The 14,713-nt window shown below is 39.8% G+C and overlaps 1 protein-coding gene across 2 annotated transcripts in view; it reads left to right on the top strand.

The window, feature by feature from the left end:
- slc4a1ap (solute carrier family 4 member 1 adaptor protein) overlaps positions 1-14,713 on the top strand; it is a 150,232-nt gene that overhangs the window by 63,649 nt on the left and 71,870 nt on the right. For both annotated transcript variants that reach the window (XM_073056037.1, XM_073056036.1), the window contains exon 6: positions 5,305-5,444. In XM_073056037.1, the coding sequence (XP_072912138.1) occupies positions 5,305-5,444 (140 nt within the window). The remainder of the gene's footprint in view (positions 1-5,304; positions 5,445-14,713) is intronic.

Here is a 14,713-nt window from a genome sequence, read left to right as displayed (position 1 = left end):
TTGCAATAGGAAGCCTACTGTCTCCTATTTCATGGGTGATGTGTGACTTAAATAAGAAAAGAGGAACCACAAGAATAAGCAATTGAATATAAAATAGGTAATCATTCTGTGAAGATAATCAAGAGTAATTGGAGATGATTCAACTCTTGTTAGAGATGGTCATTGTCTGGTATTGGTGCTATAGAACATAGAATAGTACAGCACATTACAGGCTCTTCGGCCCACAATGTTGTGCCGACCCTCAAACCCTGCCTCCCATATAACCCCCCACCTTAAATTCCTCCATATACCTGTCTAGTAGTCTCTTAAATTTCACTAGTGTATCTGCCTCCACCACTGACTCAGGCAGTGCATTCCATGCACCAACCACTCTCTGAGTGAAAAACATTCCTCTAATATCCCCCTTGACCTTCCCTCCCCTTACCTTAAAGCCATGTCCTCTTGTCAGTACAAGAGCAGTGGTGCCCTGGGGCAGAGGTGCTGGCTGTCCACTCTGTCTATTCCTCTTAATATCTTGTACACCTCTATCATGTCTCCCCTCATCCTCCTTCTCTCCAAAGAGTAAAGCCCTAGCTCCCTTAATCTCTGATCATAGCCCATACTCTCTAAACCAGGCAGCATCCTGGTAAATCTCCTCTGTACCCTTTCCAATGCTTCCACATCCTTCCTATAGTGAGGCAACCAGAACTGGACACAGTACTCCAAGTGTGGCCTAACTAGAGTTTTATAGAGCTGCATCATTAGATCGCGTCTCTTAAACTCTATCCTTTGACTTATGAAAGCTAACACCCCATAAGCTTTCTTAACTACCCTATCTACCTGTGAGGCAACTTTCAGGGATCTGTGGACATGTACCCCCAGATCTCTCTGCTCCTCCACACTACCAAGTATCCTGCCACTTACTTTGTACTCTGCCTTGGAGTTTATCCTTCCAAAGTGTACCACCTCACACATCTCTGGGTTGAACTCCATCTGCCACTTCTCAGCCCACTTCTGCATTCTATCAATGTCTCTCTGCAATCTTCGACAATCCTCTACACTATCTACAACACCACCAACCTTTGTGTCATCTGCAAATTTGCCAACCCACCCTTCTACCCCCACAACCAGGTCGTTAATAAAAATCACAAAAAGTAGAGGTCCCAGAACAGATCCTTGTGGGACACCACTAGTCACAACCCTCCAATCTGAATGTACTCCTTCCACCACAACCCTCTGCCTTCTGCAGGCAAGCCAATTCTGAATCCACCTGGCCAAACTTCCCTGGATCCCATGCCTTCTGACTTTCTGAATAAGCCTACCATGTGGAACCTTGTCAAATCCCTTACTAAAATCCATGTAGATCACATCCACTGCACTACCCTCATCTATATGCCTGGTCACCTCCTCAAAGAACTCTATCAGGCTTGTTAGGCACGATCTGCCCTTCACAAAGCCATGCTGATCAGATCATAATTCTTTAAATGCCCATAGATCCTATCTCTAAGAATCTTTTCCAACAGCTTTCCCACCACAGACGTGAGGCTCACTGGTCTATAATTACCTGGAATATCCCTACTACCTTTCTTGAACAAGGGGACAACATTCGCCTCCCTCCAATCCTCCGGTACCATTCCCGTGGACAATGAGGACATAAAGATCCTAGCCAGAGGTTCAGCAATCTCTTCCCTCGCCTCGTGGAGCAGCCTGGGGAATATTCTGTCAGGCCCCGGGGACTTATAGGTCCTAATGTATTTTAACAACTCCAACACCTCCTCTCCCTTAATATCAACATGCTCCAGAACATCAACCTCACTCATATTGTCCTCACCATCATCAAGTTCCCTTTCAGTGGTGAATACTGAAGAGAAGTATTCATTGAGGACCTCGCTCACTTCCACAGCCATCTAACTGGTCCTACCTTCACTCCTGTCATCATTTTGTTCTTCACATAATTGAAGAATGTTTTGGGGTTTTCTTTTACCCTACTCGCCAAGGCCTTCTCATGCCCCCTTCTTGTGATTATTATTGCTACTTACCAGCTCCTACCTGAAGGGTTGTTTGGTTTTAATGCTTGTAGCCACAGATTGCTGCATTACCTGAGAATCAACAAATTAAACTGGATGTTGTATAATCATCTTCAATCAGTTATGTGCCCCAAAGTCTTATGGCATGCAGGTATCATTTCAAAGTTTGTAAATGGTGTTTTAAAAAGTTCAAAGGTAGCTTCTACTGCACTGTATTCTATTGTACTGCAATAATTCCACAGTATGATGAGATGGACTCTTGACTTCACAAGCCATCCTATTAAAATCTTGCATCTTATTGTTAACGTGCACTGCACTTTCTCTGTAGCTGTTACACTTTTTATTCTATATTCCGTTAATTTACGTTGCATTGCCTCAATGCACTGTATCTGTATGAACAATGTACAAAAGCTTTTCACTGTACCTTGGTACCTGTGAAAGCAAACAGATTCCAATTCTAATAGAAAATAATGTGAGATTTCAGGAGGACTTTGGTAAAATATACAGACTTTTCTGCTGTTAGATAATTTTGTAGAAAATGTTGAAAAGAAGGATATGAAAAACTGGGTGCAATGTTTATTGGAATTACATGAAAAAGATACCTGATATCACATGTACCCAAGTCTATACAGGTGTGAGAACAATTGGTGCAGATTGAAATGTTTATGAAATAAATTACCAGTATAGAAATAGACTGCACAATCAAGAGATTAAACCTTTAAACAACATTGTTACAGCCTCAGCTGCTGAATTGTCTACATTTCTAGGTACCATACTCTTAGAAGAATTTTAAGGCCTTGGAGAAGATGCAAGAGGTTTACTACAATAGAGCCATGCAGCATTGAAACACCCTCGAGTCCACTGTCCACACTGGCCACCAAACACTCATTTTCATTAATGCTTTTTTTATTTTTCCCTCAGATTCCCCCAGACACTACCACTATATTTTTTTTCAAAGAGCAAGAAGAAATTGTTTCTCATCATAGCAGAGTTGGGTATAGTGGTTGGTACGTTTGTGTGGCAGTGGATTGGTTCCAAGGCTAGTGACCCAGTACAGCCATCCAAAGACATGAGTACATTAGTAGATATAAGAGTAGGTACACCTGGACCTTAAATGTCATCTCCAGAACCCACCCAGCCTCATGGAATTGGGCAAAACATGATCAAGGAAACTTCATGATTATTATCTACCATCCTCCTTCAAGTGCTCCTCCATGAGCAGGTCTTGGGGTTGAGGTTGGAAGCACAGACATTGGCAAGGGTAAGAGTATGTTTTGGATGGCTGCTTATTGCTATCAATGACTGGGCTGTGTAGGAGACAGTGCCAGAACTGGTTTACAACAGAGGATAATCAACAGGAGGGAAAGTGTATTTTGCTTTGTTCTCACCTGTCTTATTGATACAGATATATCTGTCCATGACACCATTGATAGGAGAGATCACCACTGTCCTGTCTGTACACTGAGAACACCCTCCATCCTGTTATGTGGCACTGCCATCATGCTAAATGGATAGAGATGGAACAAATCTGTTATGACTACATGCATACTAAAGAGTACACAGGAGATCTAGGTAACAGATCACACAGACATTGGAGCATGCAAAGTCCTGTCCTATCTTGTCATTAATGGAGATGGACAATTTAAAAGCTAATAGAAGAAAGAGGCTACAAGAATGCCCCTGTTTCTAACAATGTCAGGGGTCAGCATGTGAGTGATGAAGGCAACCAGTAGTGGCACGTAGATGTATCTTAGCCTCCTCCTGAGATCTCTGCCATCACAAAAGCCAATTCAATTTACTCCACTTGACATCAGCATTGGATGCAGCAGAGAGTTTGAGACTATAAAACGTCCCAGCTGTGCTGCTGAAGATTTGTGCTCTAGCTAAGATATTCCAATGGACTTAAAGCACTAGTGTCTTCCCAACAATGTAAAAACATATGAGTATATCCCATCCACAAAAGGCAGGAGAAATCAAATCCAGTGGATAAATGTTTATTCTCATCTATCAGTGGGGTAGTGGTAGTTGTCTCACACACTGTTGTCAAACAGCACAAACATGCCAAAAACCTATTTACCAATGCCATTTTGGATTTTATTGGTGCCATTTTGGTCCAGACCTTTGGGCCAAACATGGATCAACAATCTGAATTCCTGGAGTTCAGATTGATTGCAAGGCAGCATTTGATCAAGTACAGCATTAAGAATTGCTGGTAAAACTGAAGTCAGTAGGCATTGTGAAGATTTCATTCCAATGGCTACTGCTTGCAAGAAGAAAACTGAATATGACTGTTAGAGTCTTCTGATCATCCTAGACCCGCACATTGCTGCAGTTCTTCTTCAGGGCACTCTCTTAAGTTTGTCTGACCTTATCTGCTTTCATCAGTGACCTTCCTAACATCCTGAGGTCAGCATGTTAGTTGATATTTCATGATGTTAAATACCATTTGCATCTCCACAGAAAATGAAGCAGTCCATGACCACAAACAAAAGACGGATAACAGTCAGGCATTGACTGATAAAGTGGCAGGTTAACATTCATACCATAAAAATCTGGGACAATAATCATCAGTTATTGATGTCATCTACCCTTGATATTCAATGGCATTGTTCAAGTTCAAATGAAACTTGACCAAGGTACACAAACAACACAGTACATACAACTCACACACAACACACAAAGTCATTGCCATTATTGAATCCACCACCAAAGGCATTCTGCAAGGTAGGGAAATTACCATTGACCAGAAATTCAGCTGGACTAGCCATAAAAAAATGGTGCTTGCAGGTGAAGATTAGAATTTGGATATTTGTATAGACCCAACAGCCAGTAACTATGCTAGTCTGACAACAGCTCTCAAATTTCTGACCTCTGCCACCGTAAAGGACAAAGACAGGGTTGAGCAATAAATGTTGGTATTCTCAGCAACACTCGCATCTCAAGTAATGAATACATAAAGGTAACTGTAGGGCACAGTCTTCATGTGACTTGCAAATAACAAGGGGCTATGTGGAAGTGCAATAGACTGTGAATACTTGGGCAGTGTTTTTGCACAGGGGCAGCATGAGACCATGGGTTAAGTATCATCCTTCCCTGTGCTATTAGTTTACAGCAATTCATTCTGTATTGAAATCTGCATAAGGCAGATCTGAATGGATTCTTTAGCTACTTTTGTATCGAATGAGGTAAAGGTGTGTAAGTGGATTTAAAAAAAAATTTCTACTAATCCCTGTTTGCTTATTTTTTTTGATATACATGAAGTATGTTGCGTAGTGTTAAATAATTCCCTCTTCTTTAGGCTACCAGTCACTGATGCAGTAGGAAATGAGCTTGTTGCAGAAGTAACACATGCTGGCAAAAAGAAAGAAGCCATGGTCCAGTGTTCACTAGAGGCCTGCAGGATATTGGATGCCAGAGGTGTTCTACGCCTAGAGGCAGGTTAGTAATACTGTAGAGCATAGGTGTCAAACACAAGGCCCGCGGGCCATATCTGGCCCGGCGTACAATTATATCCGGCCCATGAGATAATTTTAGATAGATCTATTATTTTAATTATTAATGGGCCGGCGATATGAAGCGCTGATAACACACAAACTACAGATCCCATAATGCAGCGCAACAGCTGCCGATAGGCTACCCGGGAACATTCCCGTGTCAAGCGTCTGTTGCTGTATACAACGCTATTCTTCACACTGAGTTCGCATGGCGCTTTGGTGACTTTGAAGCACAAAAAATTAATTTCGAGCTGCTTCGCAACCCATTTGCCGTCGACGTGGAAACTGCACCTGTACAGATTCAGATGGAGCTGATAGAGCTGCAGTGTAATGGGACACTAAAGGCAAAGTACGACACTGCAGGGCCCGTACAGTTTATTCGCTCCATTCCTGAAGCAATGCCTCAGCTCCGTCTACATGCGGCTCGAACCTTGTGCATGTTTGGTAGCACATATCTGTGTGAGAAGCTTTTCTCAGTGATGAAGATTAACAAAACATCACACAGGAGTCGTCTCACTGATGAACACCTGCAGTCCATCCTGAGAATCTCCACAACACAGAACCTTACACCAAACCTAAACGAACTTATTGCCAAGAAAAGATGCCAAGCATCCAGCTCTGACAAAACGGCATAAGAGCAAAGAAAACTGAGTGTTTTGATTTGTTGTTGTTTTAACTTTTGCTGAAAAGCACAAATTTTATTTATATTTTCAGGGTTTTTTTGCAGCATGCTCATATTTCTAACTTGTATAATACTGACAGGAGATATTTTTATGGAGAGCAAAATATTTAAGTTATTTAAAGTTTTAGTTTATTTTTTCTGGAATAATATTCCTATGTTTTTATTCATATTTATGTTCAAAAATGTTTAGTTTTAGTGTGTTCAATAAATGTTTATCCTGTTCGGCCCACGACCTAAAGTGTGCTTTGAGTTTTGGCCCCATGTGCAATTGAGTTCAACACCTCTGCTCTAGAGCATGTATCTGAAAATATTCCAAACAAATTGCATTAACAAGGAATTAAGGATTCCAGCCCTGGAATTGTTTGGCACACTTGGAAGCTGCACTGGGGAGGAGATTGGCAATGTCCCCTCCAATGATAGTGCCCATTTCTCCAAATCAAGGATAAGATCTTGAGAGCAAGAGGTTCATTTAGTATATGGGAATTCAAATTGGTCAGTCCAGGGATTGATTCTGAAAAAGCGTTGAAAATTAAAATCAGTTTCCCTTTTTAACTGCTTGATTTATCTTTAAAGTAGGCAACATTTCATATTCATTTAGGACTGAATGAATTGCCAAGGGGGCACCCATAAAATGAATTGAAACAGAATTGAGATGGATTATGTATAAGTTATTAGTGCAGGAATTCTTGCCAATGTAGCCGAAGGATTTTATCTGAACAATCTCTGTCCTTGCATGGACTGAGTAATCAAAAGTTCAAGGCTAATGCTTAGAAATGTAGAACTTTATAGTGCGTGTGGAGGCCATTAGTGCCAGCTCTTTGCTCGAACAATTTGAAACTAGTCCCAGTACTCATTCACATACCCTTTGCTTCAAGTATTTATCCACTTTTCTCTTTAAAGATGCAGTGATTTCTGCATTGATTAATCATTTTGGCAAAGCATTTCATGCTCCAGCAACACTCTACATTAAAATAAAATTTCTCTTCACTCACGTGCAGTTATCATTTTAAACTGATTTCTTCTCATCACCACACCCAACCAGAAGAAACAGCATTTTCATAAAATCTATCAAATTTCCATAATTTTAAAATGTTTCGGATAAATTTCTTTTCATTTTTCTCTGTTCTAGTGAGAATGTTCTCTGGTATCTGAGCAATGCTTTCCTCATAACTCAGATTTGCCATTTTTAGTCCCATCTGAGTAATTTTACACCTTGATATGCTTCAGTGATTTAATGTGCTCTCTATAACAAAGCTTCAAACTGTAGTTTAATCAAGTTTTGTGCCAATCCATTATCATTCTTGACCACTCTATCTTTAGCTATAAATTCAAGTTTTATGCCTTCATCAAAGCTATGTTTTGTACGTCCTGTTCCTATGCACCACTCGGTCTTTCTGGTTTCTCCATGTTCCTTTGTAGCTACCACAAAAAATGTGTTAGTGTGGCCTTATCTTTATATCCCTGGTAATCTCACTCTGAAAACCCTAGGTTAGAGGACATGGACGAGGGAGAATATCCCTCTTATGAATGTTTTTCCCTTAATTCTCCTTTCATTAAGAATGCATTTGCCTTTCACTTGGTGACTCACACAACTGTGGTCAATAAATGAGAAATATTCTTAAATACATGTTCTACTGTTCCTTATTGTAGCTATGTGGTAGCTTGTTTTTTGTGGGCAATAGTGACTGATACTCATGTATTGTACCATGTGTGTCATCTATTTTGAAATTAAAGGGTTAAAAGTTTAAGAAGCAAGGTACTGATCAAGCAGTAAATGATTTAATATAGTTGTCTGTGTAGGAAGCCCAGGCTTGGGAACAACATATAATACTTTACCACTTTTCTGGAAGTTGGAAACAAAGCTTTGTTACTGTAGATGTATAAGAGTATGAATTGAATTGGATTATTAATCAAAAACGATGCTTAAGTCAATTGTGTGGAGCTTGCATCAAAGTCCCTTTCCCACGGTACTTCTAAATCTTTAAAAAGTTGACTTACACTATTCTCTTCAATATTCGTGAGGGAAAAGAAGTCAAATTTTAACAGATTATGTTGGTCTGGATATTGCAATATAATGTTACTGAATAAAAAAACTTGATTCTTTTTCAGCACAGTAATAGGTTTAAGGAGTAGTTTAATATGACACAAATAGGTGCTGTCTTTATTAATTTACATTCCCTTATTACTACTGACTGAGAGAATGTTGAAATGAAGCTCATACTCTTTCTAGCTGGAAAGGGAAGATGAGAGGGTAGATTTCTGTATACCTTTTGCACCTCTAACAGCCAAGAGGAGGGAATCCACTCATTCCATTTAACTTGCAATAAAAGCTATCAGGTACAAAATCTTCATAAAGAAAGATACACTGAGAGTACACCTGCAAATTACTGCTAAAAGTAGGTAATTTTTAAAAGAGGAGGTAGTCCATTCTGTAACCGTTCTGTTATGGGGAATTGGCCTTTGTAGGGACTATGTACAATTTCAATAGCAAAAGCAACATATTCATGAAGCCCCTTTAACTGAATATAAATATTCAAAAGCACTTGAAAGTGTCAAATAAAATTTGACATGATCCACATTAACAAATATTAGGACAGAGTGTTTTCATAAGCCTGTGAAATGAAGAAAGAGAAGTGGGGGCAGAGATATTTGGGGAAGGAATTCTTGATGTTCGGACTCAATGCTGAAATGAATATCAGCATTGAGTGGAGTAAATTTGGGATTGCTGAAGAGAGCAGAATTGCCATTCAATATAGAAGGATTTATGAATGTAAGTGAGAATTTTAAAATTGAAATGTAGGTCAGGAAACACATTAGTGATGAAACAGTCTACTTCTGAAGTGGACCATGAGATATAGGAACAGAATTAGGCCATTTGGCCCGTAGAATTTGCTCCACCATTTCATCAGCTGATCTAATTTTGTGCTCAGCCCCAATCTCCTGCCTTCTCCTAGTATCCCTTTGTATCCCTTCATGCCCGGACCAATCAAGAACCTGTCAACCTTTTCCTTAAATGTACATAAAGACTTGGTCTCCATAGCTGCCTGTGGCAATGAATTCCACAAATTCACCACTCTCTGGCTAAAAGGCTTTGAAGGATGCAGATGGGTGTGGGTGGGGGGGGGTGTGTGTGTGTAGGGTTGAGGAGGTGCTGGGGGCAGATGATTTGAGACAAGGCAGAAGTGATTCATTGTTCAAAGATGGAAACATGTTGTTGTAATAATGATGATGTGAATGTAGCTTACCTTGGTGTCAAATGTGATGTACACACACAAACACATGTTCAACTTCTTCCTCTTCCCCAGTGAAGAAATATAGTAACTAAAATCTCGAACTATTCTCCTGTAATATTTTCTAAATCTAAATTGATAGAAAATAACAAGACACAAAACATACTATTCTGCAGATGACCATCTATTACTCATTATAAAGCATAACTATTTTGCTTCTAAAAGCCATTGATCATAATTGGTCTCATCTGATGCTCAACTCCCTTTGCACATACACCATAATTGCATCCATTTGTCTAATACAGTCTGCCTGCGTGCAGCTATTCTAATTGAACAAATCTAATGTGAATCGAGGGGAAAGCTCTGTAGCAGACAGAGTTATATCTCTCATAAAGGAAGGGGATTGTGATATTGGAAAGCTAATCTTCTTAACCGTAAAACAGTTTCTCAGGACAATGTCCCAGTCCCAAGCACCTCCGGCTGTGACCTTCTAGAGGTAAGAAGTGGGGATGTTTTCAGATGACTGCTGATGCTTTGTTCCATTTGCAGTTCCTCAGATAATGATAGATAGATAGATACTTTATTCATCCCCATGGGGAAATTCAACTTTTTTTCCAATGTCCCATACACTTGTTGTAGCAAAACTAATTACATACAATACTTAACTCAGTAAAAAATATGATGTGCATCTAAATCACTATCTCAAAAAGCATTAATAGTAGCTTTTAAAAAGTTCTTAAGTCCTGGCGGTTGAATTGTAAAGCCTAATGGCATTGGGGAGTATTGACCTCTTCATCCTGTCTGAGGAGCATTGCATCGATAGTAACCTGTCGCTGAAACTGCTTCTCTGTCTCTGGATGGTGCTGTGTAGAGGATGTTCAGAGTTTTCCATAATTGACCATAGCCTACTCAGCGCCCTTCGCTCAGCTACCGATGTAGAACTCTCCAGTACTTTGCCCACGACAGAGCCCGCCTTCCTTACCAGCTTATTAAGACGTGAGACATCCCTCTTCTTAATGCTTCCTCCCCAACACGCCACCACAAAGAAGAGGGCGCTGTCCACAACTGACCTATAGAACATCTTCAGCATCTCACTACAGACATTGAATGACGCCAACCTTCTAAGGAAGTACAGTCGACTCTGTGCCTTCCTGCACAAGGCATCTGTGTTGGCAGTCCAGTCTAGCTTCTCGCAGCAATGTCTGGACAAAGTTCGGGGTTGAGCTGTGAAATGGCAAATAAAACTTAGATCAAACAAGTGACATCTTCTATGACAGGACAATTAATGCTTCTTGATATTCATTGCTACTGCTTTGAATCTCCCATCATCAACATCCTCCAAGTCACATTGACCAGTATTACAAGATCACGTCATAGCTTGGGTATTCTGAGACTCACCTGCTGATATGCCAAAGCCTTTTCACCATCTGCAAGTTACAAGTTGGGTGTGTGGTAGAATACAGTGCTGGATGAGTGAAATTTGAATAGCCAAATTGGATGTTATGCAGGGCAATGCATCCTAGGTGTTTGATCCAAATACACTATCCTAGACACTTACACTTTCCAACAGTAGTGCAATATAATTTGAGAGTAGATCACTTAGCAAGGCATACCACAGTGACTTGCAACAATTCTTAGCATATCAGAAGATCAAGGGCAAAAAGTATATTTCATTTTTTGAACAGAAGTTCTATCTTTTTCAGATTGGCCTCCAGTCTTGCATATGTATTCCTGACTTATATGCTCCATGTCCATGTTGGCAAGTGCTCACCCATCAATATTATCCCACCTTCCAGCAATTAGTACACAGCCTTCTAAGCCTAGGTGATTCAATTGCAAATATAGACATTTCTTAACTGCTGTCAGTGACTCTGCCTTTACTATTCTCAAGCAGCACATTCCGGATCCCCGCTAAATTTCTTAACCCTTACCCTAAATCTGTGTCCTTTGGCCTGAATCTTTTATTCACCTCAAATTAAAAGCTACTATTTCCTGTAATAGCTATATCATGTTCCCTTCCCCCCCCCCACCCTCCCCCAAACTTCCTCCTAAAAAGAGAAAATACGCAGATGCTGAAAATCAAAGTATTACACATAAAACGCTGGATAAACTCAACAGGCCAGGCAGCATCTATGGAAAAGAGTAAACAGTCACATTTTAGGCTAAGACGCTTCATCAGGACAGCAGAAAAAGAAGTGAGAAGTCAGAGTAAGAATGTGGGGGTACAGAGAGGAAGAAGTAAAAGGCAGTAAGTAATAGGTAAATCCAGGGGGCGGGCCGAAAGAAAGAGCTGGGAAGTTGATTGGTGAAAGAGACGGAAGGCTGGAGAAGTGGGTATCTGATAGAGGACAGAAGGTCATGGAACAAAGGGAGGAGGTAGGAGGACCAGAGAGCGATGGACAGGGAAAGAGATAAGGTAAGAGAGGGAAATGGGAATGGGAAATGATGGAGGAGAAAGTGGAGGGGCAATTACCAGAGGTTTGAGAAATTGATGTTTGTGCCATCAGGTTGGAGGCTACCTAGACAGAATATAGGATGTTGTTTCTCCAACCTAAGTGTGGCCTCATCAAGACAATTGAGGAAGCCATGGAAAACTTCCTCTACTCTGGAAAAACGGACTCAGCCTCTCCAGTATCTCCTAACTATTATGTTCTATCCCAGGTAACATCCTATTGAATCTCCTTTGCAGTCTCTCCAGCACCGTTACATCCTTTCTATAGTGTGATGTCGAGAACTGCATGCAGTACTCCAGCTAAGTCCTGATCAATGTGTTATATTTTGGAGCATAACCTCTCTACTCTTGTGCTTAATGCCCCAATTAATGAAGGCAGTTGTCCCTGATGTCTACTTAACTATGTTATCTACCTGTACACCATCTGTTCCTTAGTATTGCCTGGGATCTTGCCTTTTATGATGTATATCCTCGCCTCATAAATACGTCCAAAATATGTCATTTTGAGTTTACAAGTATTAAACTGCATCTGCCATTTCTCAGCCCCTTTCGCCAACACATCAATGTGTCCTCATAACCTAAGCCTACCCTCTGCTGTGGAAAAACTCCACCAGTTTTTGTGCCATCTTGTAAATCTCTCGTTACTGTTTCATTGTTGCTTGGTATAAATCTGTAACAACCAACCGAACAGCATTGTGTGAGTGTCTTTACCATGTGAGCTGCCACGCTTCACGAAAGCAATGCGCCATCATCTTCTCAAAAACAATTGACAGCTTGCAATTAATGTTGATTTTTTTCATTACACCTGCAACTTACGTATGATTTTGTTTTGAGTTGCCACAGCAGAAGTTTTAACATCTTTAACAGTGAAGAGCAACTTAAAATTAACATAGATTTCGGTGAGTGGTTATTATGCAAGATTTTAATTATTTTCCAAAGGTTATTAGGTATCCAAAGGTCAAGCATTAGAGCAGTTTTACTGGTTCACAAAGAAGTAATGGTTACCATAATTATCACAATGTAGTGATGCAGAACAGACATGTGACCCTTAACAGATGTAACTATTCCCTTGTGATGGGTTGGTTAATCAAGCAGTAACAGTGAAATGTCTGAGCTCCAGCCTAGGGAAGCAGCAATCTGCTTTCTCTTGGTCATCATACTCTCAGAATAATCCAAGGTTTAAACAAGTCTTACAAAGTGCTCTGGTTAGATACCTGCCTTTTACCCTTCAATTACCAAAATATATGTTAAGAGGTTGGCAAATGCTCCCTGTTCCTTATTATTCTCATTAACTTAATGTATAATCTACTCAATCACAGATGACCGATTAGTTAATGTCAATGTAATTCCTTCTCAACTCTGATTTTATTTAATTGGCCTCTCCATTTATTGTTTAGGTAACTATCCCATTCTGGGAGCAGTTTAACTAACGTCTGTTTTATTTTTTGAATGGTACTCAAACCATGGTCCCACCTTTTTCTTATTTGCATCCCAGTTAGCATTATGTGTATTTTCCTTGGAAGAAATGTTGCCCAGATACAATCTGTTACTTTGAGAGCTCTGCTTAAAAAAATCTGTTGAAGCTTTTAAATTGCAGAATGCTGTCTTAACATTCCTACTTCCTTTTCTGATTGACTAGGATACATAGACTATTATGATTAGACTTTGTAGTTAATATCCACTCTATGGACCAACCTAATACACCCTGACAAGCTAATTCATAAACTAAAATTCAAAATACTACTGTTGCTATATGCAAAACCCTTGCAAAGGGGAAGAGAGATAACAGCTAAAGTTCAGCACATAGACATGGGCGAGACTGTGGAAACCTGAACAATATGGCCTCTTTGATTCAATTTATAAAATTGCATAGAACAAGAACCATTCATTAAAATAGCTAAATACTACTATATTGCAAGTACAAATATATCAGACTGGAAATGTGTAAATCAACATGAAAGAGTTATCTCTCTTTCTTCCCCAGACAGTGACTGGCCTTTTGAGTGTTTTTTTTATTTTGTTACTTGTATTTGCGGTGAACATGTTTATTCCTGTTTTCTTTAAAATTCAAACATTCTATTTCTAATGATTCAGACTGAAAACATGTAAATTAACCAGCTTTTTTTTTAAACTCATCTTTTTTTCTCCAGTCATGCTGAAGGGTTTTGGCCTGAAACATCGACTGTACTCTTTTCCATAGATGCTGCCTGGCCTGCTGAGTTCCTCCAGCATTTTGTGTGTGTTGCTTGGATTTCCAGCATCTACAGATTTTCTCTTGTTTGAAATTAAATAGTTAATTAGATCTGGGGTGGGAAACTGAAATAACATAGCCATGTACTTATCACAAACAGTTTCTTATCTCTGCGTTCAAACCTAGTTCATTTTATTGGTGTTACATTATTTAAATTAAGCAGTGCACTACTGTACAATATTGAAGTTCAGAAGAATTTCTTTGCAACAGCTGAGATCCGTGGTTCTCCAGTAGCTGAACTAGCACAAACTGTTTAGATAAAGAAGGCATTTTAAGTCTCATGATTAGTAACCATTTTCAAGTCAAGTCAAGCCAAGTTTATAGTCATTTTGACCATAAACTGTTGGTAGGTTGCAGCCTCCCTGAACATGTGCCAGTCAGTGTGCTCAAAGCAGTCTTGAAGAGCAGAGATAGCTCCTGCTGGCCAGGTTATTTGTTTATATTAATTTTTGTGCTGTTTGATCTGTCCTTTTGTGCTGTTTGATCTACACATAATGTAGATCTGCACATGACCTAGTGTTAAGTGAGAATCTGTAATGGGCAGAAAGTACAAAAGGGCATAGAAAGAATATGGAAAATGTCATCAAGATGTACAATA

This window comes from Hemitrygon akajei, chromosome 9 (genome assembly GCF_048418815.1).
Source record: "Hemitrygon akajei chromosome 9, sHemAka1.3, whole genome shotgun sequence".
NCBI lineage: Eukaryota > Metazoa > Chordata > Chondrichthyes > Myliobatiformes > Dasyatidae > Hemitrygon > Hemitrygon akajei.
This window is presented reverse-complemented; position numbering and strand designations above follow the sequence as displayed.